At 32.2% G+C, this 12,787-nt stretch overlaps 2 protein-coding genes across 5 annotated transcripts in view; one reads left to right on the top strand and one right to left on the bottom strand.

The window, feature by feature from the left end:
- LOC129616641 (EF-hand domain-containing protein 1-like) overlaps positions 1-928 on the top strand; it is a 74,393-nt gene extending 73,465 nt beyond the window's left edge. Inside the window, exon 10 of the mRNA XM_055532267.1 lies at positions 771-928. Within this exon, the coding sequence (XP_055388242.1) occupies positions 771-833 (63 nt within the window). The 3' untranslated portion in view covers positions 834-928. The remainder of the gene's footprint in view (positions 1-770) is intronic.
- The window catches only part of LOC129616642 (pseudouridine-5'-phosphate glycosidase-like), a 329,630-nt gene extending 328,533 nt beyond the window's left edge, over positions 1-1,097 (bottom strand). For 2 of the 4 annotated variants that reach the window (XM_055532273.1, XM_055532270.1), the window contains exon 1: positions 957-1,097. The gene's annotated coding sequence lies outside the window, so the exon portion shown is untranslated. Of the gene's footprint in view, positions 1-540; positions 826-956 lie in introns of all 4 variants that reach the window. The other 2 variants (XM_055532272.1, XM_055532271.1) reach the window with 2 other exon arrangements.
- Positions 1,098-12,787: the final 11,690 nt, after the last annotated feature.

The raw sequence follows: 12,787 nt of genomic DNA, 5'->3' as shown, positions 1-12,787 counted from the left end.
CTTAAAAAAATGAACGGATCCTGGAAGGTTTTTTTTAAATAATTTTTTAATGTTTTAATAACACAAAACTTTAAGAATGTAAGCACTCATGTAGAAAAAGATTGAATTTTAATTTTTCTAATTTAAAATTTGAAAAATGTTGATCTTGTGGGAGATTTATGATGTTAAAAAGGGCCGTTTATAGATCCCATACGAATACGTGTAAATTCGACAACTTTAAACTATCACTCTCTCATAGGGTCCAGGCCTGTATTTCTGCCAGCCGTAATATACATACATACATCTATTTTAGGCAAATTGCTAATATTTTGAAAGTTTCAAGTGCTCAATTTTCTTAACAATAACTCTACTACTAAGAATAAATTTTACACTTCTTTCATTATCAAAACGTGTTTAAGATAAAGTTAAAAATGCGTAAATTTTGTTTTTCGAGCCTGATCGACTTAAATGTTTTTTTTTTTATAATACGGCCACTTAGTTTTACAATGATTTTTACACTAGCAGTAAAATATTTTGTAAAATTTTCTACGCTACACTTACTCAAAATTTATTCGAGTTCATAAATTAATTACGTACTGCACCCATTAAGCATTACTCATACGATCTATCTCCAAACTCGTAGTCCTACAAAACTTAGATATTAATAGAAATGTAGTCTCAAAGTAATAAAATTCTACAGCATGGCATCGAAGATTTTGGTATTATTATTTTGTTTGCGTTCTTTTAAAGATAATAATTTAATATTATTTTATTCAAAAATTGATTTGCAGAAGGAAGTGCTGTCTCCTACAACACAAGTCAAAGACAACAATTGTTTTGAAGAAGCTAATTGAAAGAAACAAATTGCAGAAATCTCATATTAATCTCAAAAACCTATTTTAATGTTTTTTTTGTCAAAGTCAAATTTAATACATATTAGCTTATGTACAATTAAATAAAATAAATTCTAAACATACTTGTCTTTTAAATAATGATGTTTTGGCACAAAATTTAAAAATAACACAATAATAAATAATCACGTGTAGAGTAATATGTAAAAGAGCACGAACACGGGTGAAACTAAAGTTTTAAGGTACGATTACCATATTACGTTAGCAACATATTTACAATGTTTGACAAATAAAAACGACTTGCACAGTACTGAGTAATTGATCGCATGAAATTGGTTGTATAAATATACATCTATTCAATCTATTATTCTGTGATTCAATTAACTAAAAAATGAAAGCTGGGCTTCCAAGAAAGAATAAAACACATTAGCAAAAATATGTAAAGCTGGATTAATTAGTTCGTTGAATCGCCGTCGAATAAATTTTGCTAGAAAATTTGAAATTTTGACTATTTTCAAATTTTTTATTTTCAACCGCAAATTACAATCACAAGAAACACATGACTGTACTTAGGTGATTTTAGCATACTCAATCAGAATAAAATTTCATTTCATAATTTACGAATAGAATTTGTCGTTTTAATCCAATAGAAATAAATTGAACCGAAACACCATTTTAAACTAATTTTCTTTTAAATTTACAGCAAAAATTTATTTACTAGATCATAGAATTGTTATTTACGCACAAATTATGAACAATTGTAACGTTTTCGTTAACAACTTACATCCAAACCAAAAATCTTGCCATTTTTATAGTTTTTGGATATTCTGGGAATTTTTTTCGGTATTAACACCGTTTTAGTGATGTGCGAATACTACTGGTCATTTTAATACGAAGATCATTCAAAGTAACTGGTTCCTCGTATATCAAGAAAACTCGTTACTCAATACTCCCATATAATCTTGCTTAGTGTCACATCATGCACTTAGTATTAACTAGTACTATTTTTGCTATGTATATTGTTAATGGGATAACCAGAATGTGACAGATTCGTATTAGAATTGACTCACGTGTTGTTGTTGCATAGGTGCGTTTAATAAATTGTGATAAAATTACTAAATATTAATTAACTGATTTAAGTTTAACATTATTAAATTTGAATTGAATTTATGTATAAATGGACAGAATTTTTGAATTTTTTTTTTGATTTTAAGTACTGTCAATTATTAATGTTTGTAATACCATGTGGAAAAGTAAAAATTAGTCGAAACATCGTAACGTCACATTAAAATTATAATTATGATTCAAAAAACGCATTACAGGTTTTTGTTAAAGAACTTCAATATGCTTTTATTAAAGAAGTTCTGATATCTCGGGAGCCACAGGTCCTATCGATTTAATTTAAAAAATGCATTCCCCGATCCCGTAATAAAACAACAAAAGAAGCTAAAAAAATAATAATTATAAAAGCCTCAAAAAGTGGCACAATTAATTTGAGCTATTTTTTGAGCATAAGCTTTACTTTTCAATTTTTTTTTTGCAAATTGATATTCTATGCAAATTGATTTAGAATTTCTTAGCAGCAAGTAAACAGTAACGGATGTTGATCATTGAAATAACCCGTATTCATCATTAAATAAAGTAATCGGATGGCACATGCCTAAGCCGTGCCCAAACCCATCTCACTTCTTACATAAAAAATAATTTATCGCTTATCTTTTTTTTCACCTTATTTGAATAATGAGAAATGTTTTTAATGACCACCACCTACGGTCTCCATTAAACAGAAAAGTCTGATTTTTCACACGTAACACAAATTAATTCTAATAGTGAGGCCGTATGTCAAAACAGAAGAGAAAGGAAAAAAAGTTCTAATAGTTTCCGAGAAAGGCAAAAAATAAGTTTGCTGAGTGAGTCGAATAACTGACTAAAATCCACTAAAATCCTGACCAAATCCAAGCGCGTCTGATCCAGAATGGACGGGTTCCTGGTCTGCAACTGATCCCAGAGGGACGACAGTGGAGGAAACCCTGGTTGGGTTAATAGCCATATAAGTTAGAAGCAAATGTGAAATATACAATAATAAGAATATAAGTGCGGTAGGGATATCTACCAAAGAGACCACGGCTGTCGGCGAGGACTTGATTGAATGTTTAAGAAGTTTACAGAAGTCGTTTAATAGAATAAAAAGATCAGTTAGAGCTCAAGGGTTGCAAGGTTTCCTCTTATGGATGAAGTTAGAAGAAAAACCATAGAGGGTTACATAGAAAGAAGGTCTGAAGAAGACACCGAAACTAAAGCCTCTGATAGTAATGTAAAGGGTCCGTTACATCAGGAAAGGGGACATATGGTCGATTCACGTATTAGCGACTTGGAGAACCTGTAAAAGGAGCTAAAAGAAGAGGTCTGCAAACTTAATGCAGAAAATTTAAAATTATTAGGACAACCGAATCCAATTTTAAATGAAACCGAGAAAGACAAAATAGGTGTTATCGGGTATGAAACAGATGAGAAAGAGTTGGCTAGAGAAATCGATTGGATTCTTGAAGCCAAAAGAAACTCAAAAAAGAGAAAAGCCAAGAGTTCACCAGAAATGGAATGATAAAATCAATTAGATTCTTAAAGCCAAAAGAAACTCAAAGAAGAGAAAAGCCAAGAGTTCATCAGAAATGGGAGCGGCACTAAAAGTCAATACCACCAAGTTGAAGAAATCTCCACCAAAGAAGAATGCTCAACTTAAAATAAACACTTAAAACACGCAGCTAGTAAGGATCCTTAAAGAGGAAATTATTAACGTGAAGCTAAACATGATGAACAACGATCAACTAAAAATAAATGTTGAAAATGAACATAGACAATTAACTAAAGCTGTTAGTAAGGCCAAATTGGATGGCATACTTATTGATGAAGCCAATTAAAATGTTCAGAAACCTACATCCATCATGTGAGCCACAGGATATTAAATGTGAACTTATCCAAAGGAAATTCAAATGCGTAAATGATGGGAATTCAATGGTGTAAATACTATTAAAAAGTTACTCGTTTTTATGTTGTCATTCGGTCAAACCTAAGAGATAAATAAAATATATAAAAAGAAAATCATCAGCATATGAGAATAAAGGTTTTGCCAAACATTAGATAAAAGTGTTAAATGTGCTGGCTATCATCTGACGGCAGAGTGTAATATGAAAGATAATTTTTAGGCCAGATAATTTTTAGGCGCAAACTGTAGGCACACGCTGTTAATTACTGAGACTGTTTAGTCGCTAAGGAATTACAAAAAAGGAAAATGAAAACGAATCGGCCTAAACGGGTCCTGATCATGAAAACGATTAATGCTTTTACATCAAATAAGGTAAAAAAATGTGTTACATGCTCCCAAGAAGCTTCCAAAGTGGCAGAAAATTATACAGATAAAAGAGCTAAGAAGAGCATGAATAAAAGAGAAACGGACAATAACACAATGCAAAAACTTAAAGAAATTGACGGTAGCATAATGCAAATCTTGCAATACGTACTACAAATAAATCTCAATGAGACTTATTACTATGGAGAATAGATAAACTAAGATGTATTTAGCAATCCCAAACCGATTTCTGAAAACTGTCAGTAAATAAAATACGAAGTTGAGTTATTTGAAATAAAATACGAATTGGAGGTTTTTCTCAGAGCTACAAATATCGATGTACACTAAGTCCTCGAGATACAACATCTTCTAATACGACGACATGATGTAAATTTGGACCATTTCTATTCGGCTTGCGACATTCTTCCTGATACGACATTAAAAATTTAAATTTATTTTTTTTTTTTGACAGATTTTACTGATTTGTGAATGGAAATCTATACCAAATTTAGTTATAGGGCAAGTCTAAAGCAAATACTTCAATAATGAACTCTTCGTAGTTAAAAATACTAGACGTAAATGGCAAGAATCGCCTCAAAAGAAACTAAAAGGAGAAATGGAAAATTTTAAATCAATATCATACGGGAATTATATGAAGGACTTATCGGCAACTAGAGAAACGAATTATTGGTAAAATTATTTAATTGGTAGAAAAAGCAAGAGGGATAAGGATTAACTGTTCGGCGATCACTTGGAAGGAATTTTTCAACCAAATTGACTAAATTCTAATATTTTTTTTCCAGAAGATTTGAATATGGATGAAAGCACTATGGCTTTGTTTAATGAAAAAGAAATTTGTCAAGCGATAAAGTCGCTTAAACCGAATAAGGCCAAAGGTTTTGATCTCATTACTGCTGAGATATTAAAAACTTGCTAAGAAAGGCTAATGGGAATAATTGTAGACAGAACATTTAAGAAAGCCCTACTATCATGGAAGCCAATCTCAAACAGAATCATAACGGCCCGATTCCACTCTAGAATAACGAAAATAACCATAGTCCAGTGTTATGCTCCTACTGAAACCTCAACGGAGGAATCTAAAGACGAATTCTATGAGCAATTAATAACAACACTAACCAGCATCCCCAAATCTGACATATTAATACTAATGGGTGACTTTAATGCGAAAGTTGGTGATAGGAAGTCATGGCCAACAATAGGAGCGCATGGGATTGGAGCTAGAAACAACAATGGAGAAAGACTAAAAGGAACATGTGAACAGCATGACTTAGTAATAGGCGGTACAATATTCCCACATAAGACTATACACAAATACACCTGGGTTTCCCCTGATTCCACAACAAGAAATCAGATAGATCACATATGCATTAACAGAAGATGGGTAAAATCAATCTTAGATGTAAGAACTCGAAGAGTAGCAGACGCCCAGAGTGATCATATGCTCGTAACTGCTGACATAAGAATCAAAATTGCAGCCGTAAATTCGTCAGAACCCATAAGAAGAAGGCGACTCTGTACCCAGAAGCTGAAATCAAATGATATAAAGGAAGAATTTGTATCACATATACAACGGGGGCTTGGCATGGCACAGAATATAACGCAAGACCAAATTCAGCTTATCTACCGACAAGCTGGTGAAGAAGTTCTGGGTTCCTTTACACCGGAAAGAAAAGAATGGATATCTGACGAAACGTGGGCTGCCATAGAACAAAGACGCAATACAAGGCAGCAGTTACTAACAAACAATGGGGCTGAATTAAGAAACTTGCACAGAGAAACGTGTAGAAAAATCAAGAAGATGGCAAGAAGAGACAAGAGAAGGTTCTATAATAATATTGCAAGAGAAGCTCAAACGGCCGCAGAACAGGGCAATAACCGAGCGTTATACCGAAAAATAGACATACTGTCGAATAAGAACATCAGCAAACAAAGGCCAATAAGGAGCAAAAATGGAGCCCTACTTACTTCCCCCCAAGAGCAACTGAATAGATGGCGAGAACATTTCGCAGAAACAAATACCCAAGATACAGAAATAGAAGAACAACAAGCGAATATTAGAAATACTAGAGAAGATACGTCAATCGAACAGGGACCCCCAACCCTTAGAGAAATTGTGGACGCCATAAGAAAATTGAAAACAAATAAGGCAGAAGGAATTGATGGTATACCGGCGGAATTGTTGAAAGCAGGAGAAATCACCTCTGCCAATGCACTAAAACCAGTCATTGAGAAAATGTGGCAAGAAGAAGAGATCCCGCAAAATTGGAAGAAAGGAATAATTATAAAATTACCGAAGAAAGGAGACCTGACAGAATGCAGGAATTGGAGAGGTATGACAGTGCTAAACAGTGTAACGAAAATTATAGCACTAATAATACATGCCAGAATAGTGGGGAAATTAGATCAACACATCAGAGATGAACAGGCCGGTTTCCGGCAGGGCCGGAGGTGCACCGAACATGCGAACACATTAAGATTAGCAATTGAGCAATCAGTGGAATGGAACAGCCCATTATATGCAACATTTATAGACTTCGAGCGCGCATTTGACACAGTTAAACGAAGCGCGATTTGGGCTGCACTCAGAAGACATAGAATTCCTACCAAAATTATAAATATGATAAAGGCTCTATACAACAATGCAGAAACAGTTGTGTCGCATAATGGAAGACTAAGTACTCCATTCACAACAACAACTGGAGTCAAACAAGGATGCCCCCTGTCCCCACTATTATTCATCGTTGTGCTCGACAAGTGCATGAAAGAAATAGCAGCACAACGCAAAGGAATCATCTGGCACCTCTCACAAAGACTGCAAAGCCTGGAATATGCGGACGACATTGTTCTACTAAGCCACTCAGCAGTCGAAATGCAGACCACCATCAATAACCTGGCAGAAAAAGCGGAAACAATAGGTTTACGAATAAATACCACCAAGACCAAGTGCATGAGAATCAAAACCACAAACGAAATACCGATGCACGTACAAGGTACCCAAATTGAAGAGGTATCAGAATTTGAATACTTGGGGAGTACGCTCACAAAAGATGGTGGTGCAGACAGAGACATAGAACGCAGAATAGCGAAAGCCAGAAGTGCATTTGGAAGACTGTGGACGGTATGGAGATCAACACACATAGCTCGAGGAACCAAAGTTAGAATCTTCGACGCATGTGTCAAATCAGTGTTGCTGTATGGAAGTGAAACGTGGCTAGTATCAAAGAGTAACATACAGAAACTGCAAGTATTCATAAATAAAAGTCTAAGAATAATATGTCGCATATTCTGGCCAAGAAGGATAATGAATGAAGAACTATGGGCCCTAACAAAACAAGAGCCGGTGTGGGTCCAAATAAGAAAGAAAAAATGGAAATGGATTGGTCACGTTCTAAGACGCCCGGTATCATCAGTGGCGCGCCAGGCACTAGAATGGAATCCCCAAGGAAGAAGAAATATTGGAAGGCCAAGGACAACTTGGAGGAGAACAGTGCAGAAAGAAGGTGACTTAACTGGAAAAACATGGCCGGAAATTAAGAGATTGGCCCAACATAGAGAAAGCTGGAGAGGCTATGTCGAAGCCCTATGTTCCCTAGGGGAATAATAAGGAAGAAAAAAAAAAAAAAAAAAGAAAGGCTAAGACATTTTTGAAAAAATTAATAAATGCAGTAGTTAATCTGAGATATGTTCCTAGTGCTTCGAAGTAGCGGAAGCTGTTGTGGTAGGAAAACCGGAGAAAGTCATATAGACCGATTTCTCTACTACCAATGATATCAAAACTTTTTGAAAAATTGTAGTTAATAAGGCAGATGCCTTTAATCAAAATTAAGAAATTGTTTCCAAATCATCAGTTTGCAGTACACAGAATACACAGAATAACAAATGTTATGCAAAACGTGTTAGAGGAAAGGCAAATATGTTCGACAATATTTCTGGGAGTGGGCCGGGCGTTCGATAAAGTTTGACACGATGGTTTATTATTTAAACTTAAGAAATTGATACCTTTGCAATTCGTGGAGTTACTTGAATCATATTTATCTGACAGGCTTTTCCGAATCCAACGGGACGACTAGTACTCTACGCTTGGAGAAATTAGGGCAGGTGTATCAAAAGAGAGTATTCTTGGTCCAATATTAAACATGCTTTACATAACCGATACAGCAATATTGGCCGTGTTATCAAGTTTTGAAAAATCGCAAAAAAAATTACAGGAAGCAAGTAACAATATAAGTAAATGGACAAGGAAAATAAACCTAACTGAAAGTAAATCTGTAAATGGGAATTTCACAAACAAAAGCTTGGTGAACTCACCCCAATTGAGTTTGAATGATGTTAAAGTATTCAATCAAACGAAGCGAAATACCTGTTTATGACGGATGTCAAGTTGAGGTGGAAAGAACATGCAAAAAAGAAAAAATTAGAATTAGAAAACAAATAAAGAGAAAATTATAGCTATGGCTCCTAGGTTGTAGGTGTGGATTGTCAACGTACAATATCAACGTAGGTGTTGATATATAATCAATGATTTAAAATTTTTATTAGATTTTAAAGTTTTTAAAATCTTTGGTTTAACTTTTATTGTCTTTCATTTTAATTGTCCAATTTAATTAAAACTAATTTATAAAAATTATAGTACATTTAATTGCTAAAATTAATAAAAATAAATTTCAAAAAAATTACAATAATAAATTAAAAAATAAAAACATTCAAAAAATCAGTAATTTTTACGCGTCAAAAAAAACGCTCATTAAAAAAGTGATTATTTTTTTTTTTCAAATTATTTTCATTTATTCTTAGTTTTTTCTTCTCTGGATTTATAGACTGCACTCAGCCTCCTTGCGATAGATTCTACCAGTTTTTTGGTAAACTCGGAAGTAATTTTTGTCCGTTTGTCCAGATAGTTTTATAAATGTTCAATTGGGTTTTGGTCTGGCTACTGGAGAGGATGTAGTAATTGCTTTGGTGTTGATTTTCTTTGTGGTTTTATACTAGTCAATAATTGTTGTTACGCCTTGTGATTTACCTGCTTTATTAAGATTAATAATAATTTCTCTCGTTTCCACAGTCGTTTGCTTTCCCATATTTAAATTATATTTTAAAGTCTTTTGAAAGCAATTTTTGTTTTATTCAAAAACGAAAAAATAATCCCAACTATGGAGAAAAAATGACATTATGCCTTCAATTAAACATGGACAAATCATTAAATAAATATTTTACCGGAATTTCCGAAATTATTCCAGAAAACAAGATGAATATGCGTAGTATGTACCCAAGCTAAGCGGTTTGTTTTGACGCGCAAAAATAGAAGAATTTTTAAATTTATTTTTTTTGTTTTGTTATTGCTACTTTGTTTTGATGAATTTTGTTATTGCTACAAACATGTTTTGATGAATTTTTTTGGTTATTGAATGTGCTTTATTTTTTATAAATTAGTTTGTAAATTGGACAATTAAAACAGAATATTTTTAAAGCTAAACAAGATAATTTTTAGTGAGCGTTATTTTTTGACACTTACAGCAAGAGACGGATCTCTCATATGTATAATTATGTAAAGTATGCATTTGCAATGAGCGATGAAAAACAGGGTGCACCCCTTAAAAAAACCCTTAATTTAAAAATTAAACTTTTTTAATTTTTCCTAATATAGAGTTTTCTAAAAAATTTTTTTATATCAATTTAAAGTAAAATTAACTTGATAAAATATGATACCTACATGCAAACATAATATTTTATTTATGATGAATGTGCATGAAAAAAAGAGGCATGAAATGTCAAAAATTTCAATCGGTCGAATCGATTTGGACTTCATTTTTTCTTTGAAATTTTGGTGAACGGTACCAAAATATTTGGTAGAATTCTGAAGATCCAGCTATTCCTACTACATATAAAGAATTTCATGACATCAGCTGACTGTTGCTACATTGAGTAAAGAAGTAGCATCACTAAAATGCATTTCGCTTCTCGCTATCCAAATCAGGGCTTACGTTTTACAATTTCACCAAGTTACCGTTACTTCAATAATGCTTTATAAAAAGCTTAAGTGCGATATTAATACGATTGTACTACCGTCTTAAAGCTTTCTATACCTTTACATTGTGAAAAAAACAGCTACAGCTTTGATACATTTTGAAATAATTTTTACAATATTAATACATACCTGGTTGAAAATTTCAATTTAAAGTTCTGTGCAAATATTAATTTTTAATAACGTTTTACTATCTGCATTTTAGGAAAAAAACTTAATAACTAGAACTTTGTTGCCGAAAATATATGCTAGTTTATTTAGCTGATTATTTCTGGTAACGTTTATATGAAATGTATTAGAAAAGCTTGCTGAATTTTTTCGATACCCGATTTACTTTTATTTTGCGTATCCACAACGTACAGGTGTAGGAAAAGTGTACAATGTCAAGAGCTTCTACTAAAGTTTTTGGAAACTTTGTAAAGCTTACGTTGTAAAGCTGGATTCAATGGTTCGTCAGTTGAACGACGAGCTGATGTACCGTGACTTCAATAATGCTGTAAAAAAAATTAAGTACGGTATTAATACGGTTGTAGTACCGTCTCAGAGCTTTCAATACTTTTAGATTGTGAAAAAAAACTACTAAAGCTTTTCGTACATTTTGGAATACAATTTTTGCAATATTATTACATACCGCAACTTCAATAATGCGCTTACGACGTAAATTTTACAAAGTATCAAATCCCAAAAAGTTTAATAAAAGCTCTTGACATTGTACACTGTTTCTAAACTCGTTTTATACGTAGCGGAGACGTAAAATTAAAGTAAATCGGGTATGGAAAAAATCGAGCACGTTTTTCTTATACCTTAGGTCAGAAATAACCAATAAAATAATCTAGCATATATTTTCAGCAATTGAAAGCTCTGAGACGGTACTACAACCGTATTAATACCGTATTTAAATCTTTTTTACAGCATTATTGAAGTCACGAATACTTTGACGTTTGTTTGAAAAGTTCAATTTAAAGTTCTGTGTAAATGCTAATTTTTAACAAATATTACCAAGTCATTAAAAACTTAGCATTTTAGGAAAAAACTTGATAACTAACACTTTATTGCTGAAAATAAATGCTAATTATTTAATTGATTATTTATGGCAACATTTAAATTGCAAGCTATAAGGAAAGCGTGCTCGATTTTTTCGATACTCGATTTACTTTTATTTTACGTTTTCACTACATATAAAACGCATTTAGAAAAGTGTACAATGTCAAAAGCTTTTACTAAACTTTTTGGAATTTCATACTTTGTAAAATTTACGTCGTAAGCGCGTTATTGAAGTCATTCTCCTTATTTTTAGTATAGCTTTTTTTTGCTCTTTCAAAAAGTTGAACCTACTTCAACTTTACTGCAGTGGTTTTTTTAAAACGTCAAATTTACGTATTATTCTTGTCAAAAAGTAATAAATGCTTCATAACAAAAAAAAAAAAAGATCAGCCTTTTTCAGAGAAACCAATGAACAATCAAGAGAAAAAATAGTTCAACTATAAATAGCTCAGCTCAAAAACGACGAACCAGTAAATCCAGCTTAAACGCATTATTGAAGTCAGGGTAGTAAGATTTAACAAAAAAAACGGAACTTTCAATCCTACAAGATATTGTAATACTATATAATACCATATGATTCTATGTTAATTAATATTCTATTCTCTTACCCAGCATTTACACATACAAGTTACTTGCAAGCAAGTTTGTATAATATTAATTGTCAATTAGTTTTTCGAAATGTCAGATTACTTGCTATTATGACGTAGGCGTTTAGCAAGTTAATATTTGAAAATGTCTTTGAGAAGAAAACAACTAGCAATATATATAATTGTTTATAAATTTTAGAAACCATAAGTTTGCTAAGTTTAATTTTTTCAAAACAAAATTCAAAAATTTTAAATTAAAAAAAAAAAAAAAATCAAAACAACAAATTTTTTTTTGTGAATTACTCAATATGTCAAATTACTTGCTCAAATTACTGGCAGCAAAATTTTCTTGCAAGTTGAACTGCAAGTAAACAAGCAAGTAGAAATATTTCAATGTGTTAGTAAAATTTTTGTATGTATTGCAACTTTCTTGCAAGTAACTTGTACGTGTAAATGCTGGGTTACTTAACTACACATCTTAATTCATTGCAAGATTTATTATTAAGGATATCAATCTAACTCCTCTTACATTTATCTAAAGGCACACATGATATATATGTACATCTATCTGAAAACAACATGCAATCAATTAAACTTAGAAACTGTATGACGAAACACGCTTCGATTTCACGTGCCTATTCTTAAAAAAGATATCACTACAAAACAAGAAATTATTTCAAAAATCAAAATATTTTGATTTTTTTTCTGAAACGGATGAAGATAAGGAAACTTTGGTTTCCTTATCTTTGGCTTTAGACTTGTCTAAGTAATATATCTTAATGCATTTTCGTATGGAGTTGTCATTTTTGTGTTGTGGATCTAATTCTCTTTACACAGGATTATAGAACAATAATTGAATAGCGCAGAGAATTATTTATGTTCTTAAATCAAAGTAATTTATATCACTAAAAAAGCAAAAAAAACCTAATGAGTTAAA

Source organism: Condylostylus longicornis, unplaced genomic scaffold (assembly GCF_029603195.1).
Source record: "Condylostylus longicornis isolate FDR11 unplaced genomic scaffold, ASM2960319v2 ptg000257l, whole genome shotgun sequence".
NCBI classification, from domain to species: Eukaryota; Metazoa; Arthropoda; class Insecta; order Diptera; family Dolichopodidae; genus Condylostylus; species Condylostylus longicornis.
Note: the sequence above shows the minus strand (reverse complement) of the source record. Positions and strands in the feature narration are given on the sequence as shown.